The following is a 21,461-nucleotide window of genomic DNA, read 5'->3' on the forward strand; positions in this document are numbered from 1 at the left end:
TAAAAGTAAAATAATCATATAATATATTATAATTTGTATGATCGGAATCAATGAACATTTTTCATTGATTGATTTAGTAAATAAAGGTATATTTATTTATATAATAGTAATAATATGCTCCGTTTGAGACGTCAACTTGATTCCAGGTAAATATTTTGACTACATTTGTTGCGTGGAGTTTCCGTTCCATGTGTTGTTCTCATCGTCGGAATCTCGGTCCTTGAGCCTGTAGGTGTTTCCCTCTCGTCGGACTGTGCTTGTTCCGGGATTGCCGCCTTCGTTTCCGGAGCGTCTTCTCTTCACGCCACTGTCGAGGAAATAAGAAGGAAATGAGTGTCAACACTCTAGCGCAGTGCTCCGCAATCGGTGTGCCGGGCACACTGGTGTACTGTGATCAGGATTCAGGTGTGCTGCGCCCAAATTCAACGTAATTGACATTTTTTAAATTTGAATTATGTAATTAAATACAAAAATAATTTGTCATTATGTGCTACCACACAATGACAAATTATTTTTCATAACATTGACTTTTTTCAAAATTATAAAATAATTATACCTACATAATTTTTCTATTTATTTTATGTTTTATGTAATTGTTAAATCAAACACAGATTTTTTGAGTCTACCAAGTTGTTTTTTACTGTTAAAAAACACATAAAAATTATTATTGTGACAATTGTTTCGCCTAGTTATGGCATTTTTAAACGAATGTGATGTATATGATGGAGGCCAGTTGTAAGAATGCTTTGAGCCGTGTTACGCCAAACGGCCGCAACTTGAGTTACGGCTAGTTGCCTTTACACATTAGGCCAATCCTAAGACATTAGGATTAACTAGGCTTGGATGGCTCCATAGTGTAATGGTCAGCACGCTCGACTATCATTCTGGAGGTCCCGGGTTCGATTCCCAGGGGGGGGGTCAAATAAATATAAGTGATTTTTTCACTCTAATATTTATTCAATATCACCCAGGACTGGTACCTGAAGCGGATGGCTGATGATCACCTTTCCTTCATGTGTTAACGATCAAGATAACACTGCGTTTATATGCAGTGCCCTATGCACCATTAGGGTGCGGATAAGGGTTTGATGATGATGGATGGCTTGACTCTGGCCAATATCTGTACCCGACAGATTCTCCAGTTCTTTGGACACGTTGCGCGTGGCAACGAGGATAGCCTGGAACGACTAGTTGTGATGGGTAGCCTCGGGGAAAGAGAGGGAGAGAAAGATCCCCCACACGATGGACCGATCAAATTAAGGCAGCAGCAGGCACCTCGGTGGTTGGAGCGCTACGTGCAGCGCAGTCAAGGGATAACTGGAGAAGAGTCATTGCTTCTGCAAGGGTCACAACCCTCAGCAATGAGGAATAAGACGGAGAAGAAGAAGACATTAGGAATCACTTTTGTCCTATTGCGAAAATAAAATAGAAAGATTACTCCGTGCATGGGTCTCTTTACACCCTAGTTCAGTGTCACTACTGCTGGAAATTTGACCGTTTGCTCCGTTTCAAGACACCAACTTTCGAGTTGCCAATGTAATTGTTATCCTATATTCTCACCTCTCGTCAGCCTGGGACGTCCTGGGACGGACTCGCCCCGAGGTCGCGGCTGGGGAGCTGCGGCCACGAGCCCTCTGCCCCGTGATGAGGTCGCTCACGTACCGGAACAGGCTGCTCGCCGGATTGACAATCATGGACCAGAACAGCTGCGTCAGCATGCCTGTAGAGATACCAACAAGTAGGTAACTAAATTAAATTATAAATGCAACACTCGTTTTTTACCGCTTGAGTATTATATTGTTACGACTAGTTTCCGAAACTACAAATGCTTCCATCTGCGGGTTTGAATATAAACTAAAGCATGAATAAGGATAAATTTTAAAAAAGTTATAACTTGGTTTAACTAGATTTAAAAAATCACTTATATTTATTTAGCCCTCCCCCTTTGGGAATCGAACCCGGGACCTCTAGAACGGTAGCCAAGCGTGCTGACCATTACACTATGGAGGCGGAGACAATATGAATATGTAAATACATTTAAAATTTCACAATACATATCGCTCACTCCTTTCAAGAACGTCATAAATCAAATAACTTGATTTTTCAGGAGAACGTTTTTAAAGTTTAAAAATATAATACAATGTATTTAAAATAAATATCAAGTCATTTATTGAACTTTTTACGGCGCAACAGATCTTTTTAGGTAAAACCTGAAGGTGTTTTCTCCATTAAAAAAAGATTTAGTATATCACAAAAAATTATTAAACAATACCTTTTCTTCAAAATGCAAAAACAACACTTTCTGCCCTGTAGCGGGTAAATATTAAGTTAAAAATATGCCGCTTTTGCTGGGATATGGTACATTTTTTCGGCATTCCGAAAACATGCACAACTGAAAATTGACGATGTTTGATTTATGACGTTCTTGAAAGGAGTGAGCGATATGTTGCTTTATTTGGTAAAAATACCCTACAGATTCTCTGTACTGTAATCCAAACACTCCACTTGTCCGAACAGAGGTTAAATTTTCAGCGTTCGGAATAAAGAGGTCTTGCTGTATCTAAAAATTTAATTACTGGGTATTTTTTGACTGGTTGACAGGTTGATAAGGGGGCTTACTGACGAAGCCTGAGGCCTTGTTGACTTGCGAGGGGGGGCTCGCGGGGTCCCCCTGGAGCAGCAGCAGGGAGCAGGAGGGGCTGAGCCCCAGGCTGCGGAGGCTCTGCGCGTCTTCCTCAGGACTCAAGCACCGTCTGGGGTACATCACGGACAGAGAGAAGTGGTTCGATGTCTGAAAGAAAAAAAATATGTTACAGTTTTATTATGTACATGTTACAATGATTAAAGAAAACACTTGTTTTTTACCACTTGAGTTTATTAAAGACTACATGTTTCAGAAGTTAATCTTCCATCATTCAGGTCTGTATAATAACTAAAATATAAAATATAAAATTGTTCTATAAATAAGGAGAGGGGAAAGTTAAGGGGAGGGGGTTAGTCAAGGGGCGGAATTTGAAAACAAAGGAAAAATGGAAAGCAAAGGTGAAGAATTTTGAAAAAATATATTATTTAATAAATTATTATTAGAATTTAGGTTTTTTTGGATTTCTAAATTTTCTAAATAATTCATAATTTGGCCTTTATGTGGAACAAGGTGTAATAATTTTAATTTATGAGAGTGGAATGAGAGACTTGTATCTATTATGTGATTTGCAAATTCCGAAAAATAATTACTAACAAGACCGCTACGATGTCTTTTAATTCTAATCTCTAAATTTCTCGCAGTTTGGCCTATATATTTTTTATCAATTATAAATTGCAGACTCTGCTGCATTTAGTAAGACTTGAATTAACCTTTTAACCGCATTCACTTTGTTCCTAAGAGACGCCCGTGCGCGGCGGTATTTCGCCGTTTTTTAAATGATTACTTTCATCATGTATTTAGTTAAGAAACGATTTATTTTCCTAAACAAAAACGTTCAATGGGATTCATTGTGCCTTTTTGGTACTCTATAATACACTCGTGTCACATTATTCTTGAAATATATCGTAATATAAACAAATAAGATCGTAACATAAATAAATCAAAGCACGCATCGTGTGTCACTCTTACCCACTGGCGATGCGTAGCGGCGAGAGTGAGACAGATATAGGGCGTGATTATGGCGCGGACTAATTACCGTCCGCAAGAAAAATCAGGGATCTGTTCTTTTATTTATCCTTGTGATGTTACAAATTATTACTCAGATATTTCAACAGATGTCATAAGGCCAAGGATTGACGTATTATCTTATCCAAAGTTCCACACCATGAAAAAATCCCTCCAAGTTGAACTGAGGTTCGAAACTTGGAGTAAAGTAAAAACACAAACGGTTATGTCAGCCGCGTACAAGGAATGTTTTTTGAAAACACATACGGTTATGCGAGCCGCGTGGATCCGGTTAAAAATAAATAATCTAGTATCTGGAGGAACAAACGATGAACGATTACCGTGATGTTGTTGGCGACGTACTGTCGCAACTCTCCCAGCGTGGAGTCGGACGGGACCTGCGTGGTGTGCGTGGACCCGTCGGCCATCTTGAACTGGATCCTGGTCGTGGCCCCCGCGTCTGCGGACCCCCCAGGGCTCAAATCAGGGGGGGGGAGCGAGACGGGGTGCTTGGCTGGAAATGCAATGGAGAAATCCACCATTTAATTTTTTTTACTTCATTTTTTAAAAAAAACGCAATTTTTCAATTACTAAAGGGTGACAAATATTTGAATTTAAAAAATATATATCTTTGAGATTTTTAAATGATTTTTCAACTCCAAAATGTAATACTAAACAATTTCAACAAAACTTCAAATATTTGGGTATTAAATATTTCAATAAACTCCATAAAGCAATTTAAAAAATAGAAGATATAGGAAACGCGTCACATATCATATAAATATGTTAAAAAAGTAGAATTCAATCCAATAACCGTGTTTTATTTTGGATATATTACCCAACAATTCAATATGGAATTCTACCAACTGTCTGCAGTTACAATAAATACATTTTTTTCTGTACATGAAGCTTAAATAAATAAATAACTAAGGTACGGCAGGCATTGAAGAATGACGTTTAAATGAAGTTTAAACATGAATGAAGTTTAAATAATAAATAAATAAGGTAGGGTAGGGTAGGCACTTTTTTAAATACATTTTTTTCTGCACATGAAGTTTAAATAAATCGTTGTCATACAGGAGTAAGTGACCAAGTGCATTGTTTTACAAAAACGTGATCATTGACTATTTGATATCTTACTAGCTTAATATTGCCCTGAAAAAATCCAAAAGGATTTTAAACTTGAAAGTATAGTATATTGACTTGGTAAAAATGACTGACTGCATTGATGTTTATTTTCTTGCCAAGCAAAAGTGACTTAAATGGCCCTCCTGAACATTTTACGTTTTGGTAGTTGGTCACTTTCTCCTGTACGACTACGAAATAAGGTAGGGTTGCGCTTTTATATATCATGCGGGTAAATTCGGATAGGCACTGTTTTCTGCCTATATGGAAAGCACGCCCCTGCATACACAAACACATTAGTCCACTTTCATCCATCTTTTGCTTCATTTTTCCTTACACAAGTCCGGATTGTGTATCTGGGGGGGGGCAGGAGTTGGAGGAGGGCCGAATCTGGCCGCCCTCTCAGCCCGGTCCTGAGCTATCTGCTCCAATATCCTCGCCTTGATCTGCTCACTCTCTTTCTTCTCCTTCAATCTCTCCTCCTGAAAGTCAAACAAATCTATAATTAAAATATAACTTTGTTTTAACCTATTGGCATACCTGCCGCCAAATCTTGGCGGCTAAACACTTATAGGCTGCTAAGTACTTAAAATATACATTTTACATTCTCATATCAGCCGCAGATTAAGCCACGCCCCATGGTAGTTCATATTATGAAGATACTTTAGTGTGATATCTACAAATCAGTGAAGAAAGCTTTTTGTAATGCATTATTTCTTATAATTTTTATACAAATTTATTGACGACGCTTGACCAAAGATGTCCCTGTATGCAAAGAATTTGTTTTTACCACTTTAAACGTAAATTAAAGAGAGCTTTGTCGTCTGAACAACTAATGGCGCTCAGGGTTATCCAATAATCCCCGAGTTGCCGTCACTGCCGAATCTGATGACAGTGATTTTAGTGTCGATTCTGGAGATTTTTAATTTTTAATTTTTTTAAATCATAGTGTGTGTGTATACTTTTATTATTAAACTAACATAAACAATTACTTTTGAGATATAATTAAGTTTTCATATTTTCTATGACAAATTTTGTGACAACCCTGAACCATGAACAATTAATTTTATGATTATGGATAAATGACTGCATGACTGTCGCGCTCTTCTTTTATTTGGTAAATTTTATAAATAAATGTTATTACACTTTCAATTCTCCGCCTCCGTAGTGTAATGGTCAGCACGCTCCGCTACCGTTCTGGAGGTCCCGGGTTCGATTCCCAAGGGGGGTAAAATAAATATAAGTGATTTTTTCACTGTAATATTTATTCAATATTACTATGGACTGGTACCTGAAGCGGAGGGCTGATCACCCTTCCTTCATGTGTAAACAATCAAGATAACACTGCGTTTATATGACACAGTGCCCTATGCACCATTGGGGTGCGGATAAGGGTTTCATTATTATAATGATATGTTTACAAGGTTTTATTTTTGTGGTAAAATTCGCGGCGTGCTGGGTACCGCCATACATGTACCTGCCGGCAGTTAACCGGTTAAAGAACAGCTGAATATATCACCTTTAAGTTCTTCACTTCCTGTTCCTGCTGCCACCTCTTCAGCTGCGCCATTCCGATACCTTGGGCCCTCCTTTCCAACTCTTTCTCTCTCTCCGCCTGAAAAATAATTTAAATCACATCAGCGATGAAGATACCCTAACGGCAGTCCTTTGTGACCCAAAGCTACTAGCCGAGCTAAGAAAAAAGTCCACCAAACAATTGTCAGACCCGCACTCCTCTATGGCTCCGAATGCTGGACGATGTACAACGCCTACTCCAGGCAACTAGAAACTGCTAAAATGCGAATGCTTAGCTGGTCAGCTGGAGTGTCCCTTGGAGTCGAGATAAAGAATTCACGCATTCGTGGAAGCCTGGCTGTAACAGGCATCAATAGTAAGGTACAGGAAAGGCAATTGAGATGGTATGGGCACATAGGACGCAGAGAACCTGAACATATTGAAAACCAGGCAATCCCCATGGATCTTCTTCGAAAGACATCTAGAGGAAGATCAAAGAATTCATGGATGCTGCAGAAAGATAACATGATTGGCAGGCATGGCCTAGGTGAGGTTGTCCATGATAGAAGGACCTACAGCCTGAGGACGAAGAGAGCTGACCCGAGCTGATGATAAGTCGGAATGATATTCCACGTGCTATGTCTTTTGTGACATCTTTTGTTGAAATTACCAAGCTTTTCAATATTACCAGAAACCTTCATGAAATGTATTGTATATTCTTCCCAAACTATGGGAAACACCTGAACACATCATTTTCAGTTTTTATTAAACTTACATTTTGACCAGTTATTTACTTACAATATTTTACGGAATTTTTTAATGAATTACCAAATTCACAAAATAGGACTCCACTCGGGAGTTATTTCTATCAATATCTCAACATGGACAAAGAAAAATTCTTCTTTGTCTATGTTGAGATATCAATATAAATAACTCGTAAACGAAGACAGACGCGGAATACGCAAAAAAAGATTCGGGCAAACTAATAAGATATAATATTAAAGTGGTATTACGCAAAGTAAACAATGCGCAGGAGTGATCACCTTGCCTTCATGTAAATAACGATCAAGATAACACTGCATCAATACGATGCAGTGCCCTATGCACCATTAGGTGCGGATAAGGGTTAGAAACAATGAATGATAAGGAGAGTGTTATTATATTATATTACCACACTACAAAGTCAACAATGCTTTTCAAATACAAAAAAAAAACACCTTAAAATTGTCAACTCAAAACAAGACTCACTATCCTCTCTTCTTCTAATTTCTCCTGCCTCTTCCTCTCCACCAGTTCCTTGGCCCTCTGCACCTTCTCCTCCACAGTCAGCTCCCTTTCTGTCGTCTCATCTTGTTGCCGGGCGGTCTCGGGCGAGTCGGCCACGGCCGTGGAGGCGCTCGGCCCCGCGGCCGGGGTGTCCCCTTCCGAGGAGACGGGCGCGGAGGCTCGGGGGCGCCTCGTGCAGACCTCGCCCTCGCAGACCAGGTCGAAGTCATCGGGGGTCGGGGCTGGGACAAGTGAAAGGTATATTATTTTGAGAAATAAAAAGACTTTGTTTTTTGATCCACTCACATTTTTATTAACCAACTAGTTTCGGCAACAACCTGTTGCCCTCTTCAGGGTTTAATTTAAGACTAAACATATATATATAAAAAAAAAGAAACAGTGTACAAGTTATTGGGTTTTAAACCCACTGTACATTGTTTCTTTTTTATATATCGTAGTCATACAGGAGAAAGTGACCAAGTGCATTTTTTACAAAAACGTGATCATAGACTATTTGATATCTTACTAGCTTAATATTGCCCTGAAAGGATTTTGAACTAGAAAGTATAATATATTGACTTGTTAAAAATGACTAACTGCATTGATGTTTATTTTCTTGCCAAGCAAAAGTGACTTGAATGGCCCTGCTGAACATTTTACATTTTGTTAGTTGGTCACATTCTCCTGTAAGACTACGATATATGTTAAGTCATAAATTAAACCCTGAAGAGGACAACAGGTTGTTGCCGAAACTAGTCGGTGAATAAAAATGTGAGTGGATTAAAAAACAATGTCTTTTTATTTCTCAAAACAATATATCAATATGATCCACAAAGTTAATGCTTTTAATATTCAAAACAAGTCAAAGGTTTTTGGAAAATCACAAAGCTAGTGCTTCGAATATAAATTATAAAATTTACAGCGACTAACTTTGTGCAGTCTTGGTTGCCGGTTCCTTGCTAGCAGTCGTCTTAGGGATGGCACCCTGTTCCGAGGACAGGAACGCAGAAGTGGAAACCCTGGCTGCGCTCGCAGAGCTGGCTGAAGGCTGGGACATTTGTGCCGGAGACGAAACTTTCTTGCCTGACACAAAAAATAAGACATTCAAAAGTTATTGCAGTCTCTTAATAATAATAATAATAATAAATTTGGATAACTTATATAGCGCCATTTTCGTAAAAAAAATACCTCAAGGGCGCTTAACGGTGAATGAATTGGGGAAAATATTATGGTGGAAATGATTTAGCAAACAAATGTCTTTTTAGTCTTTTTCTAAAGATCATCTCACTCTCACTATTTCTAACCACTGGTGGAAGAGCATTCCGCGCCGTCGGTCTTAAACCGAGAAGTTTATTTTTTAATTCCGCAACATGTAATGCTTAATGGAATAGACATCAATAATGTATTACGGCGCAATAATTCTAGCAACATGAACTATGACCCTGTGCGCCCGCTAGGGGCAGGGCGGTGTGTACGCGGGGAATGTTTACCTTATCCCTTATGAGATTGAGGCAGGGAAGACTGCACACACTGTCACGGCGACCTGTTGAATAAACCGATTGCATCCTAATTACGAGTTATTATTACCTATACCCGAGCCCCGTAATAAATGTTTCTTTTAATACGTTTAAGACAAATATTGTTGATGTCTATTTGACTAGTTGGAGATGTGAAACTATAGAAGAATGCTCGGGATATCCTGGAGAGACCCCATCTCCGACGACGAGGTACAAAAAGTCTTTCCGTAAAGTATTCTATCAGTTCATTCATTTTGGATCCCTGACTGGGTTCTATTTTATATATCGCTCACTCCTTTCAACAACGTCACATATCAAAAATCGTAAATTTTCAGCTGTGCATGTTTTTGGAATGCCCAGAAAAAGAGGCAAATTTTTAACTTAACATTTACCCGCTACAGGGCAGAAGTGTTTGTATTTTGAAGAAAAGGTATTGTTTAATTATTTTTTTTAACTATACTAAATATTTTTAAAATAGAGAAAAAACCTTCAGGTTTTACCTAAAAAGATATGTTGCACAGTAAAGAGTTCAATAAGTGGCTTGATATTTATTTTCAATACATTGTATTATATTTTTAAACTATAAAAATGTTTTCCTGTAAAATCAAATTCTTGAAAGGGGTGAGCGATATGTTTTTTTTTATTTAAATCAAATGACAAGATAAAATGCATTTTTAATGATACACCATGTTCATATTTAACAAATTTTGGAACCGATCCCATGGAATTTGTATGAATTTATGTTAGAATAATTGATTCCTTAAACGGCTTTCCGCTTTGCGGCCTAGTTTCGTAAAAACGTATCTAGGCTGTAAAGCGAGGTATGGGTGTATTTTAATAGGTCACTTTAAAAACGATATATAGAGGTTTCACTGTATTTAAATAACTAACTAACCATCACGCCGCTTCCCCACAGGGGTAGGCAGAGAGAATAGAACTCCACACCACTTTGTCTTTGCAAACATTCCTCGCCTCTTCCAAGTTCATGCATCTCCTCATACACATCCGCCGATTGTTTCGACTCCTAACCTGACCGCTTTCAAGTATTTGGCATACCTGATCATGCCAAGTTTTTCTTGGTCTTCCTCTGCTCCTTTTTCCAATTACATTCGCCTCATAAATTTGTTTTACCGTTCTTTCCTCACTCATTTGTTCTACATGTCCAAACCATCTCAACACACCTTTCTTAATTTTATCAATAATGCTTGTCTCAGCTTTGCATTCCTTCCTTATTTCACTATTCGAACATCTATCATACATCGTTTTGTCGCACAGTCTTATGAGAGATCGCATTTCGACTGAATTCAGTCTACTTTCATCCTTCTTTTGCCAACTCCATGTTTCACTTCCATACATTAGGGTCGGAACTCCGTTGTGTACTGTACTTGGTATATAAAATTGTGTTACATACGGTTATTTGCCGTGATTGTGTCTATCCGGGTCAGGAATCCTGATACGTCACTTGTGTTGCCAGCAAACACTTCCAACGGAGTCCCATTGGAACCAATGAAAAATATAGAAGGCACTGGAACTAGTTGGTCTGAACAACATATCATTAAGGAAATTATAAAATAATACGTTGGTATCAATTATTTAAACCATATCCGGTCCCTAGGTGAAGCATATGGAATCAACAAACTGTCTCCAGGCTTTTCTGTCGGCTGCCAGCTCCCTTGCATCCTCCCAAGTCAGATCCGCGTCCCGAAGTTCTGACGAGAACTGCCGACGAATTGTCAGCAGTGGTCGGGAAACTGATGCCTTGTAAAAGAGGCAAGCTTGATGGCGGCTCTCAGGAGGCATGCGGAGTACATGGGTCAAGCCAACTGAATCGCCTTTTCTTGACGACAGTTGTGACCAAGATTTTATCTTATTTTATTTCATTTAATCTTGGTATCAATTAGCGGAAATTTACTGTATTTTGAATATTTAAAGCAATAACTTCGTGGATCATTGTAATATACTATTTGAAGAAATAAAATACCGTTGTTTTTTGATCCACTCAGTTTCATTCTTAAAACCAACTAGTTATAAAATAAACCCTGAAGATGGCAACAGGTTGTTGCTGAAACTAATTGGTTTTAAAAATAATGGTTTTAAAAAAAAAATAAAGTTATTTGAATTCTCCAAATAATGTAGGAATAAACTGTTTAACTGTGTCTTATAACTATTGTAGAAACAGAATTATAATCATTTAAAGTCCTCCGATTTCACTCTAAAATAGGGACCTTTTTCTAACGTTAAATACTACAATACAGTGAATACATTATCCAATTTCAGGAAATAAATATTTAATTTTTAATTAATGTATTACTTAGTAAATACCACTTTTTCTTAAAATCTACTGTGACACGTGTTTTGATGCATTCCGTATCATTTTCAAACACTGTATGTGAATGCATCGAAAAATGCGGAATGCATCGAAACACGTGTCACAGTAGATTTTAAGAAAAAGTGGTATTTACTAAGTAATACATTAATTAAAAATGGATAGATTTTACCACAAAGTGACTGCTGAATCAATTAATGAAATAAATACATATTTCATTAGGTACGCGTAAGAAAAATAAACAAATGAAAGGATACAGATTTGGGCAAATTGTGTATAGGTTTCAGATCCGCTTATAATTTTGATAGCTACAAAATTGTCTTCAACGCTCAGACGAGACTCCACTTCAGGTGAATCTATCAACTCGGTCATAGATTTTGATTGTGCATCGGTGCCTAAAAAAAAATATAAAAATTAGTTGACAAAGAAAAAACGTATTTAAAAAACGCGTATAAACATGCCAAAAATGGATCATTACACCACTATCCTAGTATATTTTCATTTAATCTCAATTTGATGCGGAAAAACCAGGTAAAAAAGTATGTTTTTATTTATTTTACCTTCAATGTATACGACGAAAATCGCATTCCTTGCCTTCGAAAGATTGACCGCTTCTACGATACTTCCTCCGTACCAACGCATTTTAGCGGATTATCAAACTTGCTGGTAAACAGAGAAATTATTTGCAATTTTAGTTGAATTAGCGCAATATTATGGTAGAAAGTAATATTCAGAGTAGGAACGACATGACACTTCAAATTTTATACCAAAGGTCTACATAGTAATCTGACGTGTTCAGCTGATATTTTGGTGGTTAGCCGTCTCTTTCTAATACAATGATTTCAGGCGGCGTAAAATGAGATAAATAAATTTGATTGGCTTATCTCACATCGGTAAACTATCGAACGGTTGAGTCGGTAAAACAGAAATCTCTTGTTAGTTCGGCTGTTTGTCGCTAGGTGTACTACTTCTACCGCCAACACCTAGGAGCATATGTTCCCAAAGTTGGCTGGGCAAATAAATAAATAAAGCATGACAATAATAACAACAAAATATTTATTTATTACTAGAAGAAAAAGTTTATTTTTTAACTAACGTAGCAAAAATTTCCAGTTGTGTGACCCACCTCTTAGGTCTCTTAGAGAAAAGATAGCATAAATAACTGAATGAAATATAAAATCCATCACTTTCTATTTGTTTTTAATTCATATATACAGTGGCTAGGGCCCACTCAATGTTAATTTGCGACTTACTGATGGGTCGCGACCCATAGTTTGGGAAACCATATCTCAGAGGGTAGGTAGAGAGGATAGAACGCCCATTCGTCTGTCGTGACATTTACACTTCTAGCTTCCTCTATATCCATATATCTAGTCATACGTAGACTTTTGACATGTCTAGATTTCAGGCTCTTATTGATTTCGCCATACCGAAAGTCTTTTTTGGCCGTCCTCGTTCTGTTCCCTCATTCACAGCTGCCAAATATACCCTATTAGTCATTCTCTCATCGTCAATTCTCTCCACACGTCCAAACTACCTCAAAGAACATTACTCATCCTTATCAATTATCTAAAACTCAGCTTTACATTCCTTTTTTATAACTTCTATCATACATATTTTTCCGCACATTCTTCTAAAGAATGCATTTCACCTTCTTCTTTTGATAATTTTATATTTTTTTCAATACATTAGTGATGTGTTTAGCTTATAAAGTCACTCATCATCTGTATATTTTTGTCGATAACTCAACACAGATGAAGAAGAATATGGAGGTCTGTATATAATATTCCCGATGAGTAATTCGAACCCGGGACCTCCAGCACGGTAGCTAAACACGCTGACCATTACACCACGGAAGCGGACAAAAAGTCTTTCCGTAAAGTATTCTATCAGTTCATTTATTTTTGATCCCTGACTGGGTTCTATTTTATATATCGCTCACTCCTTTCAACAACGTCATATATCAAAAATCGTAAATTTTCAGTTGATCATATTTTCGAAATGCCCAGAAAATGTACTATATCCCAGCAAAAGCGGCATATTTTTAACTTAATATTTACCCGCTACAGGGCAGAAAGTGTTGTTTATGCATTTTGAAGAAAAGGTTTAGTTTTATTGTTTTTTTTTTTAATATACTTAATATTTTTCAAATGGAAAAAAAAACATTCAGGTTTTACCTAAGAATATCAGTTGCACAGTAAAGAGTTCAATAAGTGGCTTGATATTCATTTTTAATACAATTGATTATATTTTTAAACTTTAAAAACGATCTCCTGAAAAATCAAGTTTTTTGATTTGTGACGTAGTTGAAAGGAGTGAGCGATATGTCAGGCAGCTGGTTAATTTGGGTATAGGCAATATATTGTAAGGACCTTACTCCATACTTGATTGTGATTATTTGCTCCACATGTATTTTGTTATGTCCTCGTGTATTTATTTTATAGATAGTTTCGTTACTTAATGAATTTATGGATAACAGAATCAAGTTAGATGTTACAACGTCGTTGTGCAATACTTTATTTGGCTAAACGTGGTAAATGTTTGAATTAGTTTGATGTGTTTCTGTGTTCTTTGATCTTGTAGCCCTGTGTTGTGTTCATATAGTGTTATTTTATTAAAATTAAACACTTGAATAATCCACTTTATTGAGTTTTAATTTATTTACGACTAGTTTCGAAAACGACAATTGTTTTCATCTTCTGGTACAAATTAAAACTAACGAATAAAAATATATTTAGGTGTATATATAGGTTAATAAATATAGGTAGGGGGGTTAAGGATCAAGATTTTTTGTAAAAGGAAACATTGATAATAATGGTGACGTATTTTGAAACAGTATATTATATTATTAATTATTGTTTGTTCATATAGTGTGTTATTGGTGATTCGTGAGTGATTTTGCTGGTAGGCGCTTCCTTGTGATTTTGGTAAGTAATTCTTAAATGCATATGTAAGGATTGTTTTATCTTATAGCTGTTTGACTCTCATGAGCCGTAATTTGTTGAATATATATTTTTTTTTATTCATTTAATATGTTTACATTTTTATTTATAACATAATACATTTGAATCATTTATACATATGGAGAACTTTTATATTTCGATTCGCTGTGCCTCTCCATAAAAGAGCCTGTGCTCTTGTGCTTGGAGAGGGACTTACACTCGTGGTTTAATGTTGTATAATAAAAGATATAATATTTTTTTTAAGATTTAAATGTATAGAGCTTTAATTTTTTTCTTAAGTATTTTTATATCATCTTTTTTTTTATTTCTTTAGGGAGTTTATTGAAATGTTTGATTGCCAAATATTTGAAGTTTTGCTGAAATTGCTTGGTGTTGCATTTTGGAGTAGAAAAAACGTTTGAGAATCTCGATGATAATTTTTTTGTTAAATTTAAAATAGTTGTCACCCTTTAGTATTTGAAAAACTGCGGTTTTTTTATAAATGGATTCTATAATTGGGACTTGAAATTTTTTAAATAATAATTTTGTTGTAATAGTCTGTCTCGGAACTTTAAGAATCATATACCGCACTGTGGTTGTCAATCATGGGTAGAATGGCGAATGTTACACGTGTGTAAAGTGATTACTGTTGTGAAATCCTATGATGGGTCGTAAGCCCTGTAAATAACCCAGACTTCTGTATTCTTCTTCATCTCAAAGCGTCAAAATGTAATGAATATAGGAGTAAAAAAAAAACACTTTATTCCCGATCCCCAGAGGGGGATCAAATAAAATCATCCCGAGCGTGCTGACCATTACACTACGGAGGTGGACTCCCTTTTAAACTCTTACCTTTCTATATCTCTTTTTTTTAAAACAAATATTTTATTATCTTTTGAAATCTCATCAAAGATGAAGAAGAATATGGAAAAATATAAGACCGTCATAGGCTGGTTTAATCACTTTACACACGTGTATCATTCACCAATTCTACCCATTATTGACAACCACACTACTCAAATTCTTGGAAGTTCTATATATATGAACCAATTTAGAAACCTTGTTCTTGAATCACTACAACTTCACTAGAGACATCTATTGGTGAGATGGAAAAAAGCTTTTTATTAAGCAGAAACTCTTATATTAGTATGTGAGGTCCGAATTACAATCACACACATGAGAAACGCCAGAAAATACCATTTTCATTTTTATTATTTAAGCTTATAATTTGACCAGATAATTTATTTACAAAACAAATATTATATTTACATATTCCAAAGAAATACTTACTCTTCAATACAAACACGGCGTTTGAAGCAACAAATTCAAGTACCTACGTTAAATGTTACCTGGGTAAAGAAAATTGTCGCGTAATAAAAAATACCTCACCTTGGGCAGGTTTTAATGCAGCACCACTAATTAGTTTGCATTGGTGTTATTTTATGTTAATAAATAATATAACACTTATACAACGAAATATGGTTTTACATTCAAACTTAATTGTTTTATCGAAAAAATATCTGAGAATAAATAAAAAATATATATTTATTTACGAGAATAATTTATATTGATTAAATAAATATTTGTCCGCCTCCGTAGTGTAATGGTCAGCACGCTCGGCTACCGTTCTGGAGGTCCCGGGTTCGATTCCCAAGGGGGGTAAAATAAAATATAAGTGATTTTTTCACTGTAATATTTAGTCAATATTACCATGGACTGGCACCTGAAGCGGAGGGCTGATCACCTTTCCTTCATGTGTAAATGATCAAGATAACACTGCGTTTATATGACACGGTGCCCTATGCACCATTGGGGTGCGGATAAGGGTTTTTTATTATTATTAAATAAATCCAGAATGCTTATAGTTATGTTCCATTCCTCCAAAACATTCTTAATTTTAAGAAAATGTGTTGGGTTTTGGTCCCGTGGTTAGTGTCGCAGACTATTAAGTCAGAGTTTCTCGGTTCGAACCCACTCTACCACAATTTGACACCTATTTCTAATAATGAGCCGCTTAGGCTCACAGAAATAGTATTAAAATGAAATATTTTTGTAAATAATAAAAACACAAGTATTTCTCTGTTAAAAAATACTAATAAATGTTGAGGTCTATCGTATATCCCGTCTTAATATTTTTGAATTGTTGGGTAATATATTCAAAATTAAACACGGTTATTGGATTGAATTCTACGTTTATTTATATATATATACATAATACATATCGGCAGTGTAAAGGCAAAGGGGTATATCTGTCTCAGACCTAATTTTACAGGAGAGCAAAAACAATAATAATAATAATAAAACCCTTATCCGCACCCCAATGGTGCATAGGGCACTGCGTCATATAAACGCAGTGTTATCTTGATCGTTTACATATGAAGGAAAGGTGATCAGCCCTCCGCTTCAGGTACCAGTCCAGGGTAGTATTGAATAAATATGACAGTGAAAAAATCACTTATATTTATTTTACCCCCCTTGGGAATCGAACCCGGGACCTCTAGAACGGTAGCCGAGCATGCTGACCATTACACTACGGAGGCGGACAAAATATACATATCGGCAGTGTAAAGGCAAAAGGGTATATCTGTCTCAGACCTAATTTTACAGGAGAGCAAAAACAAACTTGTGAAATTAAATAACTCATTTGTTTTATGTATTTTTGTATGTATATATCTTTAAAAAACTAAATAAGTATTGCTACTACAGCCATATTCTTTTGCCAGATTATGGAATACACTATTTTAGACAGTTTGTGGAACAAACTTAGAAAATGAAAAATTTGACAGATACACCCCTTTGCCTTCACACTATTAAATTATATTTTTATTTACATATCCTACTTATATGATAATATGTGACGCTTTTCGTCTTACACTGAGTGTTTGATAATCTCTTAATAAGACGAAACGCGTCATATATTATCAAATACTATATGATAATATATGACGCGTTTCGTCTTATCCAGACATTATACATTATACAGACACTCAGTGTAAGACGAAAAGCGTCACATATTATCATATAAGTATATGTAAATAAAAGTAGAATTTAATCCAATAACCGTGTTTAATTTTAGATATACATATTACCCAGCAACTCAATATGGAATTCTACCAACTGTCTGCAGTTACAATAAATTAATTTCGTCTTATTAAGACATTATCAAACGTTTGATAATGTTTTTAACTAACGTTTTACTTAGTAAATACCACCATTTCTTAGAATCTACTGTGACACGTGTTTCGATGCATTTTCAAACACCGTATGTGAAGCTAATTCTAAATTTTAGAGTTCCTTAGAGGTCCTTGGGACGTTGAATGTAATGAAAGTTTGATAATGTGTTAATAAGACGTAACGCGTCACATATTATCATATTTATATGTAAATAAAATTAGAATTCAATCCAATAGTCGTGTTTAATTTTGGATATATTACCCAACAATTCAATATGGAAATCTACCAACTGTCTGCAGTTACAATAAATTAATCTTTTTGTATCTATTTTTTTCGTTGCGCATTTATTTCATTACGTATAGATTTCATAGTTTTTTCTTCCATTCTATTGAAAAAACTATGAAAAACGATGGAAAAGAAGTGAGTATGTAGGTACTCGGCTGTCCAAACTCAAAACACAGTAAGGGACATTTTTTACAGTACGTTTTTTTTTTGCATTTTTAGACTAAGTAGATTCTACTTAGTCCAAAAATGCAAAAAAAAACGTACTACAAAAATGTCCCTTACTGTGTTTTAAGTTTGGACAGCCGTACTTTCCTTCCTTAGTTTGCACATTGCAGATAAGCCATAAAAGCCCGGGCAATTAAGTATTGGTTGATTGATTTGATATTCTGCTGACACTATCGGCTCGCGATCTCACGTTCGCGCATGACCATACCATACGATTCATACAATACCTGCATATATTACCTCCCATATTATATCAATCTATCTATATGCATTGAACTTGCGAAGCAGAGATCAGAGTCTAAGCTAGACAAAATCTGGAAAGATCGGGGTTTTTTTATAATTACCTAACGTCCAAGTGACTCTAGCTACGGCTTATGCAAACCGTTTATCGTGTCCCTACTCAGGCTTCAACTTTATAAGTTTCATAGCCTATGCCTACTTTTGAGTGGATTTACTCTTTATGTTTAAAGTTACTATAATTTCATGGAATTCAAGAGTGAAAATTCTAGGCAAAAACACTCGCTGCAAAGATTGGGGTGTGAGTAAAAACACCAAGATTTATTTGTTTATTTTAAATATGCTTCTTACCTTATGTTTTTCTCATTTATTTCTTTTAAATGCGCTTCTTATGCCTATTTATTATACCTGTTTATTGTTTTTTATATTTTGCCATGTATTAGTTTTGGTTATTTAACAAAAAAATTGGGAAGGATGGAAGCAGAGTGAACGCTGTTGAAATGCGCTCCCTCAGACGAATGTGTGGAAAATCATTGTATGACAGAATTAAAAACGACGATATAAGAAAGGAATGTAAGGCTGAACGAGGAATAATTGAAAAGATTAGGAAGAGTTGGACATGTGGAGCGAATGGATAGCGAGAGAATGACTAAGAAAATATATGTGGCGAATGTGAGAGGGAAAACAGAACGTGGACGACCGAAAAAGACTTAACACGATCAGATCAATCAGAACCTAAAATCAGGCGGTGTCAAAAGTCTGCGTAATCGGAGGGCATGTATGACTAGATGTATGGATGTGAAGGAGGCGAGGAGTGTATGTCAGGACAGAATAGTGTGGCGTTCCATCCTCTCTGCCTACCCCTGCGGGGAAACGGTGTGATGGTAGTAGTAGTAGTAGTAGTAGTTACTTTATTATTTGTATTCCAGTCTTGTTAACCTTAATCCCATACGTGCCGGACGGTAAAATTCCGTGTAATTCTGGGTAGTGGACAAGCGCCAATAGTCCTAAATAAAGAGGAAGAAGAAGAAGAAGACAATACATATTTGTTTTATTTGATACAAAAAATACCCTACAGATTCTTTGTAGGTACTGTAATCCGAACGCTCCACTAGTCCGAACAGAGGGTAAATTTTCGGCGTTCGGATTATACCGCAGAGTTCTTGCTGTATATGGATTAATTTTACCTTCCTGAAAACGATCCCAGACCCTCCTACACTGCAGCTAAAAGAGGTAACCACAACACTATGGTGTAGAATTCAACTTACCATTGAGTAATGTCGACACGTAGCTATCAAAATCACGTACGTCTAACGATACTTGAAACGGACAAATGATCATTCAACAATGAACAAAATAATTGTAAAAACTATCGCACGTATATGTTCATTGTCCTTAAAAATAATTATCTATTAATAATTGAGAATGCGAGAATTTAAAAATAACTCAACTCAAAGTACTTACTTTCATTTATTAGTAAGTACTTACGCAGTCATTGTTTGATTTCTTCACAGTTTTAGGTAAGTACCGCGGACGAGCCGTCGTTGTTTTTTTTATTACTATTATTTTTAGATAGGAATTGCATTTATTATGTACCTTGCTTATAATGTACAAGGTTTATAGATCATTTAGTGGATTTTTAATTCTTTTTACTAAATAAATATGTTTTCATATTATTTTATGACATATCATCAAAGATGAAGGAGAATATGGAAGTCTGGGCATTTACGGGGCTGGCGACCGTCATAGGCTGGTTAGGTGGTGAAAATAAACACTCCCATGATTTACAACCACATTACATCACCAGAATTCTTCTTTAAATCATTATCCACACCCCAATGGTGCATAGGGCACTGCATCATATAAACGCAGTGTTATCTTGATCGTTAACGCATGAAAGAAAGGTGATCAACCCTCCGCTTCAGGTACCAGTCCAGGATAATATTGGAGTGAAAAAACATCACCAAAACGGTAGCTAAACATGCTAACTAATGCGCTATGGAGCCCCCAAAACTTATATTTTAATCATCGCTTATTTGTTAAATAAATTGACAGAACTTTTCTTTATTTTAAAATCATTATTATCTCATTATTAGTATCTAGCAGTCGGTGTCACACAGTTAACCATAGAAGGCTTTAATTACAGGAATAATCTATTCCATAGACAAATTTGAATGCATATCTGCGCGCGCAGGATATCTTCTAACCAATCAGCGTTGGGTCTACAAAGGCGCCGCCAAACGGAAGCGACATGAACGCCAAATATGAGAATGTCGTGTAGTAAATTATATTCAAATTTCAATGTAATGCCTCATACTCGCGTTGATTTTCACGAAAATATGTACGCGGCATTGCGCCGTGAATTTTAATAATACTTTATGAGCTTTTGTGAGCTACGAGCGTGATTAACTGTGGATTATTCGGATTTGAATAGAGGGATAGTAGGTACTCGTACAAAACAATGAGAGAAAAAATGTAAGCAGGGCGCTAAGAAGGATTTTAATGTCAGAATGGATCATTATCGGACGGGAGGAATATCTAATTTAACATACTTAACCTATAAAGGATTATATTAGACTCGTTTTGTGTTTATAACAACCAATATAATCAATATTTTCATTCGTCATTTTCTTGTGGAAAATTTGCCTTCGTATTGACCATTAAAAACACGTGTTTAATCATAGATTTTTGTCACGATTTTGGTTTATTGGCTAATAAATTAATATGAAAAATTACGAGACTATCGATAACATTCTTATTGAAATCTGTAGAGAACTAAGGGAGATATTAAGTAAACTTTAGATATTTGAATAAAACGAAAAACGTGCGTTCGCATACGTCATCAAATTTCCGTCATCGAACGTTTTATGACGTCATATAGTTTATTGTCTACGGTTTATAGAGCTGTATTAGTAGTAGTGTGGATTGTTTGTTTACCATTACACTACCATTTGTGTTATACAAATATGAGGGGAGGGGGGTGGGCCATAGACATCAACAAATAGAACCGCCAATAATTTAGCAACGTTTTCAATATTAAAATAAGTCCATCGTTTCTGTGACGTCATTCATTACCAACTTACAAAAACAACGTATTTACGAAGGCGAATTTTCCACAAGAAAATGATGAATGAAAATATTGATTATATCGGCTTTTATAAACACTGCACGAGTCTAATACAATCCTTTATAGGTTGAGT

General features: G+C 35.9%; 1 protein-coding gene across 1 annotated transcript; it reads right to left on the reverse strand.

Moving 5' to 3' along the window:
* LOC148300085 (UBX domain-containing protein 4-like) lies at positions 1–12,186 on the reverse strand. The gene is made up of 11 exons (XM_088275297.1): positions 11,959–12,186; positions 11,656–11,793; positions 10,484–10,612; positions 8,486–8,638; positions 7,538–7,797; positions 6,294–6,389; positions 5,112–5,256; positions 3,991–4,163; positions 2,620–2,791; positions 1,561–1,720; positions 1–307 (listed from the first exon to the last, which is right to left on the reverse strand). The coding sequence occupies exons 1-11, from the start codon at positions 12,038–12,040 to the stop codon at positions 160–162; spliced, it is 1,656 nt and encodes a 551-aa protein (XP_088131423.1). The 5' UTR covers positions 12,041–12,186; the 3' UTR covers positions 1–159.
* Between the last annotated feature and the right edge of the window lie 9,275 nt (positions 12,187–21,461).

The sequence above is a fragment of the Brachycentrus maculatus genome, unplaced genomic scaffold, assembly GCF_059751285.1.
Source record: "Brachycentrus maculatus isolate JH-2025_06_01 unplaced genomic scaffold, ASM5975128v1 h1tg000839l, whole genome shotgun sequence".
Classification (NCBI taxonomy): domain Eukaryota; kingdom Metazoa; phylum Arthropoda; class Insecta; order Trichoptera; family Brachycentridae; genus Brachycentrus; species Brachycentrus maculatus.